The following is a 14,932-nucleotide window of genomic DNA, read 5'->3' on the forward strand; positions in this document are numbered from 1 at the left end:
TTGCAAATATTTTCTCTCATTCTGTGGGTTACCTTTTCACTTTTCAGTGACAGTGTTCTCTGAAGGGCAAACGTTTTTAATTTTGATGAAGTTCAATTTACATCTTTTCTTTTGTTGCTTGAACTTTTGGTGTCATTTCTAAAGAAACTATCACCTAACCAAGGTAATAAAGATTTGTGCTCATTTTCTTCTGAAAGTTTTATAGTTTTAGCTTTTACAGCTAAGTCTTTCAGCCATGGGGGTCCAGTTTCAGGTTTTTTTTTTTTAATCCTCACCAGAGGATATGTTTATTGATTTTAGAGAGAGACGAAGAGGTGGGGGGTGAGGAGAGACATATGTGCAACGGAAACATCAATCCCTTGCCTCCTGTAAGCACTCCGGCCGGGAATTAAACCCATCACCTAAGGTATGTGCCCTGACCAGGAACTAAACTCCTAGCTTTTTAGTGCACAGCACAATGTTCTAGCCGAGCCACCTGGCCAGGGCTCCAGCTTCAGTTTTTGCATGTGGATATCCAAATACACCAGTATCATTTGTTGAAAGGACCCCCCCCCCCCCACCGCCGCCATTTAATTGTCTTGGCACCCTTGTCAGAGATCAACTGGCCATAACCGTGAGGGTTTATTTTTGGTCTGCCGTTCCTCTATTATGTCTATCTTTATGACAGTACCTGATACTACACTGTCTTGATTTGTAATAACTTTTGAAATAAGGAAGTGTGAATACTCCAACTTTGTTTTTCTTTTTGAGATTTTTGGGGCTATTTTAGGTCTCTAAAAGCTCCACATCAATTTTAGAGTTAGCCTGTGAACTTTAGCAAAAGAAGTCAACTGGGATTTTCATGGGGATTGTGCTAAATGTATAGATAAATTTGGAAACTTTTACCATCCTAGCAATATTAAACCATCAATCCATTAACATGGAATGCCTTTCTATTTATTTAGGTTTTTTAAAGTTTTCTTTTTTTAGCAATGTTTTACAGTTCCCATAGTATAAGTTTTGAGCTTTTTTGGTTAAATTTACTGCCATGTATTCTATTATTTTTATGCCAATACAAATGGAATTGTTTTTCCTGGTTTTGTTTTTGGATTGCTCATTGCAAGTGTGTAGAAATGCAATTCATTTCTGTACACCAATCTTTTACACTGTAACCTTGCTAAACTCACTCAACAGTTCTTCTAATAATTTTTTTAGTGGATCCCTAGGATACATGGATTTGAATGCAAAAAAATTAAACTATTTAGAAAGGAAGACACCCTGAAGAACTAGTCTTAAATGATGCTGTCAATGGTCTCAAATACAGCCAGGGAAAATATAATTACAAAAGCATGGTATTTTACAGGTTTGAATTTTAGATCACTACAAGTTAAAAACAATTAATTGTAGCAGACAATTAGCAATAAAAGGGGAGTCAACCTGTTAGTGACTGAAGAGTCTATGGGGTAATTCAGAAACGTATGACATTCAAAAAACCAAAACTATTCAACGAAAAACATTAAGACTCAACTATGAATAAAATGCCAGGAAAAACCCCCCTTATTTCCTTTGTTAAATATTGTTTTTACTGTGAAATTGCATGAATTCCAAGACAACCAATTAGAAAACCTAAAACACTCAGTGTCTCTTATACACATGCACAGAGACATATTTTCTGAAGCAAAGACCTCCCAGTAATTCACTTTTCTTCCAAACTGCTGTCATGTTCATGTCCTCCTGACTTACTGTCAGCCATCACCTCTACAATTAGAAACAAGTTACCTTAAGGGAAATCAAAAGACCACATAAGAAACCCACAGCTTGCGTATAACACAAAATAAAATAGGGCATGATTATGATCAATTGGTGGAATGTTTAAAAAAAAAATCACTTGACCTTGACTAGAGAAACTTTTTCCTTCCAGTGAATTTTCCATTTCCTTTTCTATGAAAATAATCATACCCCTTGGTTTTGTGTTGAGAAGTTAAAATGGAAAGGTTGACCCTACTGGCAAAGGACAGGTAGGACAGATGGGCAGTATAATTGTATGCAGAGGAGAGCTACAGCTGATAGATAAACACAAAGGTTTAACTATATTATTTAGAATTTTAAAGGTAACTATTCAAAAGAACCAAAACTGATAACATAATGTACAGGAATTGGTAAATTGAGAGGGGAAATGCGGTAGAAAGTAATGAAAGTATCCTGGATTCCTCATCTTTCCTAATAGAAAGTCAACGATATTGTCTAATGTTAAGAAATTGTAGTATACTCACATTAATTACAGCAACAGTGGTAATCAGTAAAAGCACTATAAACAGAAACTATTAAACACAGTTGTTTACTGACACTTTACTTTGCATTTTATGCACTTCTGTTCAATATTTCTTTTCCTATTTTGTTTTTAAAATATGCACTTATTACTTTAGTCTTCATGTTTGGATATCAGAACAAATAAAAACTTTTAAAGCTAGGGTCACCATCATATATTGACAAATTTTCTTCATCCCTTGGTGACTAGATATTAGGGTAAATCTACCACCTTGAGCCAGCATGTTCTTGGTGCTGACATGACTAGCAAGCACAAGAGTAAAACTAATGAACAAGGTGGTAGTTATTCTACTTTCACAGGGACCCCATCATAAAATTCTGTTTAACTAAGGCTGCTTCCAGAATCAGAATTAAGCTACACTCATGCAAAAACACAGCCAGGAACAGAAACATAACTCGCCCAACTGCAGAGCTTAAATAACATGGTGACAAAACTGAGATGGATCTATACCCTCACACAACAGTGTCCCAGGCAGGCAGGAGAGTGTGGAGTCAAATGGGACTTCCCTAAGGGGCTTTTTCCACTGAAGAGAAAACTCTTTCTCTGAAAACTTCTAGGCAACTTCTCCCCTCATCTAATTTGGCCAGAACTGGGTCAGATGCCCACCAGAATGGACACTGGGGAAGCCAGAGTAGTCATGGTGTATACCTGGGTCCTGGTACACCATCACTTAAAAAAAAAATAAGGAAATTTGGGGTAGCACAGAAGAAGGTGGAATAACTATTGGGCTGGAAACCAACAGTGTCAGCCACATCTGTTTAATATTTACCTAAATTTAATAATTATTATTTTAACCAAAATGGATTAAAAATTAAATTAGTAAGTTTGGAGGTAGAAGTATGTATGAGGTCTGTCTGGAAAATGTCTAACCATTGTTAATATAACAAGAATGTTTTGCATGACATTGATGCAACCGGGCAGCCAAGGCGAGAGGATTGGAATGCGCATGCGTGAACAATGAAAACTTCACTAGACTAGTCAGTGGGGGTGGTAGACGCTGTTGAGTGAGCATGTATATTGTGTGGCCGCCCCATTCAAAATGACTCAGTGAGTAGAACAATAAATCTCTATCAAATTTTGCATTAATCTTGAACATTACTCTGTGAAAACTATTTGGATGATTCAGAATGCCACAGCTTTGGGCAACTGGTGATTGGCAGTTTCATCACAACAATGTACCCACTTGTGCACTACATCTCGTGCAGTTTTGGGGGGAAACATCAAATCACCTAGGCGACACAGCCCTACTACAGCCCAGATTTGCCGCCCTGCGACTTCTGGCTTTTCCCAAAACTAAAATCACCTTTGAAAGGGAAGAGATTTCAGACCATTGATGAGATTCAAGAAAATATGATGGGGCAGCTGATGGTGACTGGGAGAACTGTGTGAGGTCCCAAGGTGCCTACTTTGAAGGGGACTGAGGCATTATTGTCCTATGTACAATGTTTTTTGTATCTTCTTCAATAAGTGTCTTTTTTCACAGGGCATGGCTGGATACTTTCCGGACAGATCTGTATTGGGAAGATGTATATAGTAACTAAATACTCATCTTCCACAGAAAGCTAATTGTTAATATCAAAAACAGAGAAATAGCATTAAATCATGTTACTCAGAAATCCAGAGGTAAACACTAAAAGAAACAGCTAAAAGAGTTTAGAGTAGAAATGAAGATTAGAGGGGGTGCATGGGGCATGAGAATGTTGCTTTTTGTTATTAGCCTAATATTACTATCACTTTTAAACCTTACTTTCATAGGTATTAAAAAAATAAATGCAAAAGAGAAAAGGGAGATTACATGAATCTTGGAGATATTATGCTGCATCAAAGAAGTCAGTCACAAAAGGACAATTATTGAATGATTTCATTTACACAGGTACCTAGGGTAGTCAAATTCACACAGATAGTAGAATGGTGGCTGCCAGGGGCTGAGAGGGCTGGGTGATAGTGAGTTATTGTTTAATGGATATGAAGTTTCAGTTTGGGAAGATAAAATAGTCCTGGAGATGCATGGTGGAGATGGTTGCAAAACAATGTGTGAATGTAGTTAATGCCATTAAAATGTACACTTAAAACTGGTTCAAATGGCCCTGGCTGGTGTGGCTCAGTTGGTTGGAGCATTGTCCTGTGAACCAAAAGGTTAAGGGTTCCATTCCCAGTGCTCAGGGCACATGCCTGGATTGCAGGTTCGATCCCTGGGCGGGGAGGGCCCAAGAGGCAGCGAGACTTGCATAAATGTTTCTCTCCTTCTTTCCCTCCCTTCCCCTCAATCAATGAGCATGTCCTGGGGTAAGGATTGAAAAAAAAAGATTAAAATGGTAAATCTTATGTTATGTATATTTTAACACTATAAAAAATAAACTTGATTTCAGACTTCCAGCCTCCAAAAATGCAAGCATAAATTTCCTTTGTTTAAAGCCTTTCCCCTACAAAATTTTTTAAGATCAAGGGACAGTGTAAAAAAATAATTACAAGGGTCCTGATCAGAATGGCTCAGTTGTCTGGGCATCTTCCTATAAGGCGAAAAGTTGCCAGTTTGATTCCCAGTCAGGGCACATGCCTGGGTTGTGGGTTCGAATCCCAGTAGGGGCACATACAAGAGGCAACTGACTGATGTTTCTTTCTTGCATTGATGTTTTTCTTCTCCCTCTGTATCTCCCTCCCTTCTCCCATCTCTAAAAGTAAATATATAAAACATTTTTTAAAAATCACAAGGAATTTAAAAAAGGTGACCCCAAAGTACTTGTGAATATATATACATACTAGACCGACACTGCTAAGGCAGCAGGGGCCATGAGGAAGGAAGATATCCTTCAAAACTAGAGAATGAATTTAAAAGAAACAAAGCACTTGACAAGTAACCTCAGTATTCCATTAGGAAGTCTCAAGATTTCTGCATCTATGCCTCATGTAAGAGCCCACCAAGTGATCAGAAACAGAAGGAAGATGGCCCTGACTGGGTGGCTCAGTTGACTGGCGCATCGTCTTGGACACTAAAAGGTTGCAGGTTCAATCCCCGGTTGGGGTGCATATGGGAGGCAACAGATTGGTATTTCTCTCTCACACTGATGTCTGTCTGTCTGTCTGAAATCAATGAATACGCCCTTGAGTGAGGATTAAAAGAAAAACAGCCCTGACTGGTGTGGCTCAGGGGGTTGGGTGTCGTCCTGCTAAAAGATCTGTGGTTTGAATTCCCCATCAGGGCACATGTCTGGGTTGTGGGCCAGGTCCTGGTTGGGGGGCGTGTGAGAGGCAAGCAATCGATGTTTCTGTTACCCTTTGATATTTCGCTCCTTCTCTTTCCCTGTCTCTAAAAATAAACAAATATATATTTTAAAAAAGAAAGAAATAGAAGATGGACAAGCAGCAAAGTGCTTCTATTGAAAGGAAGTCAGCCTCTTCTGGCCACACCCCCTCTTAAGGGAAAAATAAGAAGACCTGGCTGGTGTGGCTGAATGGATTGAGCACCAGCCTGTGAACCCAAAGGTCTCCGGTTCTATTCCCAGTCAGGGCACAAGCCTAAGTTGCAGGCCAGGTCCCCAGTTGGGGTGTGTGAGATGTAACTGATCAATGTTTCTCTCGCACAGCTTCTTTCCTTCTCTTTCTCCCTCCCTTCCAATCTCTCTAAAAATAAATAAACAAAATCTTAAAGAAAAAGAAAATAAGTAAAAATACAGACAGAACTATAAAGAAAGTAGTTTTCTTTGCTTTTTATTCTTCCAACTTGGGAAGGTGATAAGAGTTTGTGTCTGACTGACTGGACTAAAGAACACTGCTGAACAAACTCCGGTTCTCAGCATCTGTTCTTCACGCAGGCTCTGGATGAAAAGACAGTCTCTTGCCCTGGCTGGCATAGCTCAGTGGATTGAGCGCGGGCTAGGAACCAAAGTGTCCCAGGTTCGATTCCCAGCCAGGGTACATTCCTGGGTTGCAGGCCAGAACCCCCAGCAACCACACATTGATGTTTCTCTCTCTCTCTCTCTCTCCCTCCCTTCCCTCTCTAAAAATAAATAAATAAGATCTTTAAAAAAAAAAAAAGACAGTCTCTTGAAAGCTCCAAGCCAGAGAACCCAGAGGAAACTCAAAGCTGCTGCCTAACTCAGTACCCTCCAGGGAGGTGGGTGGTGGCTGACCTATGTTCAGTATATGTAACCATTAAATCCCTAAAGTGCTAATAAAACCAAAAAAGGGACAATTTTTATATCAACAAAAGGTACAACTGGAGCCTTGTGACCTAATAACTTAGCATGATTAAATTATTGTGGTGAATGGAAGATATCCAAAGACTGTGCAAAGCCAACCCTACTGTCCTTAGGCTAACTCCATGTACCAGTAACTTCTGGGACCAAGATTTCCAAGATATTAAGGAGAATGATGGCTCCCCACCCAATCACTTAGGACACTGCTATCACAGAAGACACTCTAGGATAAAAGGAAAGGTGATGATGACTATGCTCCTATTTGGAAGGTCCAGCATTGAAAAAGGACTTAAAAAGCATCTTGCATGCAGGAAGCCTGTTATTTTACAGATGAAGATACTAATGTCCAAGAAGTTAACAGTGTTTGTGAAAGATCACACAGTGACCCAGGAGTTTGGAAATCAATACAAATAAGCAAAGTCCTCTAAATAAGTATGGTTCTCTTGAGTCTTGACTGCAAAATGAGTTGAAACAAGTGATCTTTTAAGGTAGCACCAGATCCAAAATGGCATGTAAATCACGAACCAATCTCAAATAAATGCCACCTGATTTTAAGTCTGTCTAGCCTTGGCCATCAGAAAATCTGGATCAACATAAGTATATCAAATATGTCCTCTTCTGTTTGGGCTTGAACATTCATCTTGAAATATTTTTTCTCCACAAGAAAAGCCAGGCCTGAATTCCAAGAAATCCTGGTGTGATCTCCCAGGATCCAACTGGACCTGACTGCATCCTGCATCCATTCTCTGTGGACTAGATTTCACAGATATGGCTCAGCCTCTGTCTATAATGCTAATAATTCACGAAGAATCGTTCTATTGGTATGGGGAAAGCACGCAGATTCAAATCTGGCTTTCACTCTAACTATGTGCTTTCCTCGTAAATTCAATCCTCATGGGTACTTATTTTAAAAATAAGAAAACAATGCATATCTATCAATACCAACTTTTACTTGCAGTAAAGAACTTGGACTCTATCAACAAAGTTTATAAGAGACAAAAGCCTACTAGAAGATCACTGGACTGGGTCACTGTTCTTATCTGATACCTAATAGTTGAGGGACTTCTCAAATCTGAGAGCATTTTCACTTCAACTCAACACAGTCTCTGGTGATGAGATGAGCTCCTTTCTAAGGCTCAAATAACTAACTGTAACATCTTAAAATGAAGAATCACAAGCCTCTCACTTTCTGATACATACCTCTTAGAACCTAGAGAGCCATGGTCTATCATCACCAGTAAATTGTCAGCACTCCTGCTATAAAACGGCAGGCTAGTTCTTAAAAATTTAACATTGAATGAGGTGTTACCTTGACACTCTGAACAAAGACAACACAAGAAAAATACAAACTAATATTCTTCATGAGTACAAATGCAAAAATCCTCAACCAAATATTAGCAAACCCAATTCAGCAACACATAGAAACGATTATATACAATGACCAAGTGGGATTCATCGCAGGAATGCAAGGCTGGTTCAACATCCAAAAATCAATTAATGTAATACTGCCGTATCAACAAAATAAAAATCACACAATCGCCTCAGAAGATGCACACAAAAAAATGCACTTGACAAAACCAACCCCCTTTGAACACACTAGGAGTGGAAGAGAACATCTTCAACCTGATAAAAGGTATCTTAAAAATCCACAGCTAACATCCACACAGTGCTTTCTTCATATACTGCACAATTTTTTTTGCGTTTCAGTTGTGTTTTTACTTTTTGAAATAATAAAGCATAATACGCTGAAAATGTTATGTATTTTCTTTCATCTTCAGTATTAAAATGGCTGCACAAAAATTTACCAATTTTGTTAAGTTTTTTTACATGCAGGCTGATATGACAGCTGTCACAACACAATCTAACAAAATTGTTTTTTTTTTTTTTTTTTTAGGGAGGGAGGGAGAGAGAGAAACATCAATGTGCGGTTGCTGGGGGTTATGGCCTGCAACCCAGGAATGTACCCTGGCTGGGAATTGAACCTGGGACACTTTGGTTCCCAGCCCGCGCTCAATCCACTGAGCTACGCCAGCCAGGGCAACATCCCTGCTTCTTAAGATTTTTACTTTTTTAAACTACTCAATGAAACGAACAACTTCTATTTGTCAGTCCAGCTGTCCTAGAGATGTGAAAGATAATTTATTTAGCTGTCAGCACTCAAAGAATTCTGGGCTTTTGGCTTGAAGCTGTGACCTGAGAACCAGGTGAAGAGGGTCTTTAAACATTAGCCACATTTTGGATGAAAACTGCTGGGTGGTAAGGAGCACACAGGTTTTAAGGGACCTTCACAAAACAAAGTTGCATGACAAAAAAAAATATTTGAAAATGATAACCTAGGCTTCACCTATTCAGTAAATTGAATGACTGCAAGTCTCAAATGATTTTTATCCTAGTATAAATGGAGCAACAAAACTCTTCTGTTAAAAAAATATTTTATTTATTTATTTTTAGAAAAAGGGGAAGGGAAGGAGAAAGAGAGGGAGAGAAACGTCAATGTGTGGTTGCCCCTTGTTCATCCCCATTCAGAAACCTGGCCCACAACCCAGGCATGTACCTCGACTGGGAATCAAACTGGTGACCCTTTGGTTCGCAGGTGGGTGCTCAATCCACTGAGCCACACCAGCCAGGGAAACAAAAATCTTTTAAATATTGATCCGTTCATCTGAAGTCTTGGGAGTAAAGACGAAGTTCTGCCATTCACCAACAAACTATTCTGCTCAGGCTCTCTTCCTCTCCAACCAGATGAACTACTTTTCCGCACATTAACTTTACCCTGTCTGATCTGCAAACCTTTACACACGTGACCAAGCCTACAGTGTCTGTAAACCATGCAAGACTCCCTCCTATAAAAATGTCTCTAAGACTCCAGTCCTCAAAGTCTGCTAACTAACCCCTGGGAATGCTAGTCTACAATCTGCCACTTTTCATCCTTCCTATTTCACCACCAGCCTCAGGAGAGTGGAAGACAACTGTGCACACGTCTGCTGTGCGTGCTGCCACCTACTTGACAATCTGCACCTGACTTAAAGCGCTGCCCTGAACCAGGAGATGAGGGCTGCTGCCTTCCCCAGGCTCAGACTTCAGTTTCACATCAGAAAAACTCCCCCAACATAAAAAAAATGAAGTACGTCTTCCTTGATATACACTTTGGCAGCTGATGAATATGAGACTGAAGCTGACACTCCCATGGAATGAGAACACATGTTAATTTGCGTTACTCTGAGATAAGTAAATACCACCTTCCTTGAACACAAAGCAAAATGGCTGAACACCTTTCATTTTGTTTTTCATGCACTTCTCACATGTAATAATGAAGCCCTTTGGTTAATTAACTAAAGCTAGAGAGACAAATAGTACAGGTTTGTTCAGAAGTTTCTGCCCTGGAATAAACTCAGCCCAAGGTCACTCACTGGGTTAGAAATTTTACGACAATAAGAAACTGACCTTCCTTTCTCATATCTACACAAAGAGTTCTATTCATCTCTAAGAAACGAACCAGATTAAAACTCAGGACTCCCCCAAAGGCACTCTTATTTTATTAATAATCCAAGCAGATTCTTTTTCCCTCCTTCTTGTCTTCTCCTTTATTTACAGACCCTTTCAATGGCCTCAGGTAATTCTGGCCCAGTGAACCAATCACAGCAACTTTCCAGCTGGCAGAGAGAAAAAGTAAAGGCATGAACAAGAGTTCAGAGCATCACTGTTAGTTCCCCTCTTGCGCTCTTGTTATGGCAACAGCATACTTTTCCACAGCTGATGACTCTCTTATGCAAGGCGGAAAGAGGGCAGAAAGAAAGGCTAAAAGAGGTCTCTATGTTTCTGCTAATTCCCCAGAGCACAAGTCTCCCTGAAGGACAGTTGAGAATTTACGAAAGGAATAAGGTAGCAGAAAGAATCACATTAGCTAGCATTCCAGAGACAGAAAAGTCTCTTTAAATATTTGGAAAACGTCCTTTCTCAGTAAAATAAACGTCTTATGATAGTGAAGGAGGAAACTGGGATAGGAGAAGACACTAAATTTGAGGCTACCTGCTGCTATTAATTAGCAGTCTGACACTCACTAACAAGTTATTTAATTTTTCTGGGCCTCAGTTTCTCTCAGCTAACCAGAGTGTCATTAAAGTGAAGCGAACCATAATAACTTTACCTTCCACTCAGGCTAGGAATAGCTTCTCAAAGAACCAAAATTAAAGTAAAATCAAAGGGCATTTTTTTGGCCTGGAATTTATTCTAACAAAAAATTTCCTCTTCCCTAATAATTAGAAAAGCAACATGAGAAATTTAAGAGGTTACAGCAAGTGTGTTTTCATCCACTTCTCACTTCTCAAACTGCAGGAAGGCAACTTTGAGAAACCTTTTCAAGGGTAGACTGTATTCTCTGATCCCCAATGAATAAAGGACTAAAGGGGGGGGGGGGGGGAGAATCAAATGTCCTTGCCCAGTGTGGTTATTTAGGGCAGGAGTGTCAAACTCATTTTCACTGGGGGCTGCATCAGCTTCGAGGTTGCCTTCAAAGGGCCAAATGTAACTTTAGGACTGTATAAATGTAACTACTCCTTGACTGTTAAGGGAGAGCTCGGCACTGCTGCTGGGTAGAAACAAGGTGCCGGGCCGGATAAAACAGGGTGGAGGGCCAGATTCGGCCCACAGGCCTTGGGTTTGCCACCTGTGATTTAGGGCACTCAGCACATCAACTGTTACTCTGGAATGCTCTGACACGTGTAGCATACTCCTGAGACAGGAAATGCTAATTCCCTTCCTTACCAGTAAATAAAGATTTCCAACACAAGTCTACTGACTCATTTTTCTAAACATTTTCAAGCCTGAAATACGTAAGCTAGCACTTAACTCGATTCAATTTTTTTGTTCTAAAACTAAAAATCTTATCCATCCTCAACACTCATCAAGAAAATGAAGACCATTCAGAGCAAGGACTGCATATCCTACTTTAATGTCTGTGTTCCCTTATGCACTGCACTGCACTGGGCCCACAAGGCTCACTTAAGACACCTAACAGCATCAATTCAATTGTCTGGAGGAAACTGAATAACAACAAACTATCCTACCTTGGCTCCGGGAAATAAAATTACATGGGAGCAGGGGAGAAGAATGCAGCAAGAGAAATGAACAAATCATAAGGGGAAAATTAAATCAGTAAGTTATTGAACAGCTAAACAGCACTGTGTTAACTGTTATAAAATAGTGGTTAAATCCAATTGCAACAGTGCTATACTCTCTAAACACATTAAGTAAGTCTTTGCGTTAAAAACCCAAAGAGCACGATGTATTCTACCAATAAATACAGGCTTAATGTAATAATATATGAGCTAACATGACAAGTATTTAAATCTGAAACAAACAAACAAACAAACAAAAGTGTAGAAACTATCCGGAGACAGGTTAAGTGATATTTGAGAAAGCAGTGGTGTGTGTTGGGAGGAAGGATAACTGAATCAGTAGTTCTGGCAGATGTCTTCTAAGCATTTTCAGAACCAATCCAGACCATTAGACTGGATTACATCTTTAAAGTAAAGCTTAAGGACTATGCCTTTATTTTAAAAGAAATATGCCAAAAGGGTGCCCCTCTGTGTCTCTTCCCTCAGGGGAATAATGATTACTATTTAGCAGCAATTTTCAACAACTGGTGCGCTGCAAGAACTTTTAAAGCATGCAATACGCAATACCTGACTATTTAGTCAGGGGCACTGACCTCTTTTCCCTTAGATTGTCAAAAAAATGACAACAGCCAACACAACAATAGCCATCCGGTGTGAATGAACCAAAATTATACATTTTTGTTGTTGTTGTTAGATCAGCAAAAAATATTTTTGGTGTGCCACAGAATTTTAGTGATTACTTTATGTGTGCCATGAGCTGAAAAAGGTTGAAAAATCACTACTATATAGCTAAAAGTTGAATTCCTTCCCCAAATACATAGCTCAGTTGCAAATGTTACTATGACATATGGTCTGAACTGTTGGAAGCACAGACATTTACTGACCACAAAGAATTCTGAAAGTTATAAATTCCTTTCCATCACCTCAGAAAACAATATCCATTTCTTAAAAGCTGTCAGTTCAAGTTCAAGGCAACACTATCTGGAGCAGACTCTGGTCTGCCAAACTCTTTCATGATTAAAAACATGCTCAGGGGTGGGCCTTGAATAGATCAGGTCAGGAGGGAGGTTTCTCCAATGAGGTAAGCCACCTCACTAAAAACTCCGCTGTTCTGCAGTTCAAACTTCCTTAAACACAGCTCTCCATACACATTATGAACTTCTCCTGCCTGGGTCACTTTAAAGTCTCCTGAGCCAGCCACCCCTTCCCTAGAATGGCCTGGCTAGATTCCTCTATGGAGCACTCAGATTTTTATCCCTTGTTGGCAAGGAGGTCTTCTTACTCTAAGGTCCCTTGCAATTGTGCAAGGGATTCAAGGATCGCCAAGGTCTAACTGCACCGGATTGGTTGCAGCACGACTGGCGAGCTGAGCTCAGCCCACAGGAACGATCTAGCAACCTCTGAGAATGCAGGGGCTGCCACTGCAGTTCCAGCCCTCTGGTGACCGGGCACCCCATCACCAAAAGAAGGCAAAGTTCTGAAGTTAAAAATGAAGCACCATTCCCTTCAATAAGGTCCCTCTTTCCAGTTTCCTCCCTTTGGAGAACAGCCCAGTCAGAGAACACACAACCTTTGAGCTCCCATTTCCCGTGACCAATTCAAAACTTCACCTCTACCCCAGTGTGCTTCCTTGTAAACAGCTCCTGGTCGTACTCGGTAAGCAATGCCCAGGAACCTCCCTCTGCACTGCCCCTTCCTCAAAATCAAGCAATCCTACAGGCCAGGGTGTCCTTCTTGATAACGGCCTCTTCGATCTATCTCCAAACGCGCCGCTACCAAAATCCTACCCTAAGTCTGCCGCGCTCTACCGCCCCCATTTCCTTTCCTTTGGCTATCACTTGAGCATTACTTTATCACTTTCTCCGTCAGCCTGGGGACTGCCCCCGCCTCACCCGCCCCCGCCCCGTGAGGCCTCGCCCGCCGAGTAAACAATGCTGTCAAAGCAGGATAGCGCTGGGCGAGGCTTCCACACTCCGCATTCCAGCCTCCTCGTGTTCTGAAAGCAGCAAAACAAGCCATCGCTAGGTCCCACGAGCGAATTACTCTCCCCAACTTCCTTTCTAAAAAGGCCTAGGAGACAGCTCCAAAATCAAGCATTAACGTGCACAAACGCACAACATGTAAGCAGCAGAAGTAATGAGGAGGGAGTGCAAGGCCAAGTGTAGACGGATTTGCCCGGGAGGAAGAGGAGAGGGGGCAGAAAACTAGGTCGAGTGCATAAATCTGCCACGAAGCGGGAACAGGGGCCCTTTTCCCACCCGCGACAGGACAGCCACTCTTCCAGAGTGGACGCGCGCCCAATCGAGTTTCGGGCAAGAGAGAATGCGAAGGTACCCGAAAGCAGTCCCACGGGGCTTTGGTGGAGCTGGGCAGTGTTGGGTCGGGAGAGTTGGCCCAAGGGAGAGGCCCAGCGTGGACACGCCCTAAGTTAAAGGACCGCAGCGGGAGACTAGTGGGACGCAGAGGAGGCAGCTGGCTGCAGGCTCCGCGGTGTGGACCGCACGGTGCCGGGCGCCACGGCGAGCGCTCACCTCCCGGTGTGGTGGAGAAGAGCGTCCCCCCAGGCGTGGTGCAATAGTCATGAGGTAGCTGCGCGGCGTCGCTGATGGGAACCGTGCGGGTGGGGATGGCGCGGCTCTGGCTGGGCTGGTGTCCGCTGCCGGCGGACGAGGACATGGCTCTGGGCGCGGGCTCTCGGGCTTTGTCCGGAGGGCGGGCGGGCGAGCAGGCAAGCGGGGGGCGGCGACGGCGGCGGCGGCGGCGGCGCTGGGGGCCCGGGCTACTCCGGGATCCTCCGGCGCGCGGGAGAGCAGGCGGAGCTGAGCGCGCTCCGCTCGTTCCTCTCAGGCTTCCTCTAGCTCCTTCGTCCCGCTTCGCTCCCGCCGCCGCCCTTTCAGCCGCCGCCGCCGCCGCCGCCCGATCCTCCGGCCTCCGCCTGCAGCTTCAGCAGCAGCAGCAGCAGCAGCGGCAGCAGCGGCGACGACGACAACCGGAAGCGGGCGAAGGCGGGAGCCAGAGGGAGTTCGGGGAAGGGGTTCTGCCGGAAGTGACGTTTGTGGGCGGGGCCCCAGTTACGAGGGGCGGGGCCGTGGGCAGAGAGGACAGTCCCTCCCCACTTCGGCTCCCAGCCCGCCAGACGATAACGGGAGGGGACCTGCACGCAGCTTTTGTGAGTCCCGTGAAGTTAGGCACAAAAAACTTTACTGGTTTTTCGTTTGCGTCAATCAGCACTACTTTACTCGAGCCGACTTCTGCTTCCTAACCATCTAAACAAAAGTGTAGTTTTACTTCTCACTGCTGAATCATAAATA

General features: G+C 42.4%; 1 protein-coding gene across 1 annotated transcript in view; it reads right to left on the reverse strand.

Annotated features, from left to right (window-relative positions):
- EIF4EBP2 (eukaryotic translation initiation factor 4E binding protein 2) overlaps positions 1 to 14,617 on the reverse strand; it is a 28,053-nt gene extending 13,436 nt beyond the window's left edge. Inside the window, exon 1 of the mRNA XM_028513229.2 lies at positions 14,153 to 14,617. Coding sequence (XP_028369030.1) covers positions 14,153 to 14,297 — 145 coding nt within the window. The 5' untranslated portion in view covers positions 14,298 to 14,617. The remainder of the gene's footprint in view (positions 1 to 14,152) is intronic.
- Positions 14,618 to 14,932: the final 315 nt, after the last annotated feature.

This window comes from Phyllostomus discolor, chromosome 5 (genome assembly GCF_004126475.2).
Source record: "Phyllostomus discolor isolate MPI-MPIP mPhyDis1 chromosome 5, mPhyDis1.pri.v3, whole genome shotgun sequence".
NCBI classification, from domain to species: domain Eukaryota; kingdom Metazoa; phylum Chordata; class Mammalia; order Chiroptera; family Phyllostomidae; genus Phyllostomus; species Phyllostomus discolor.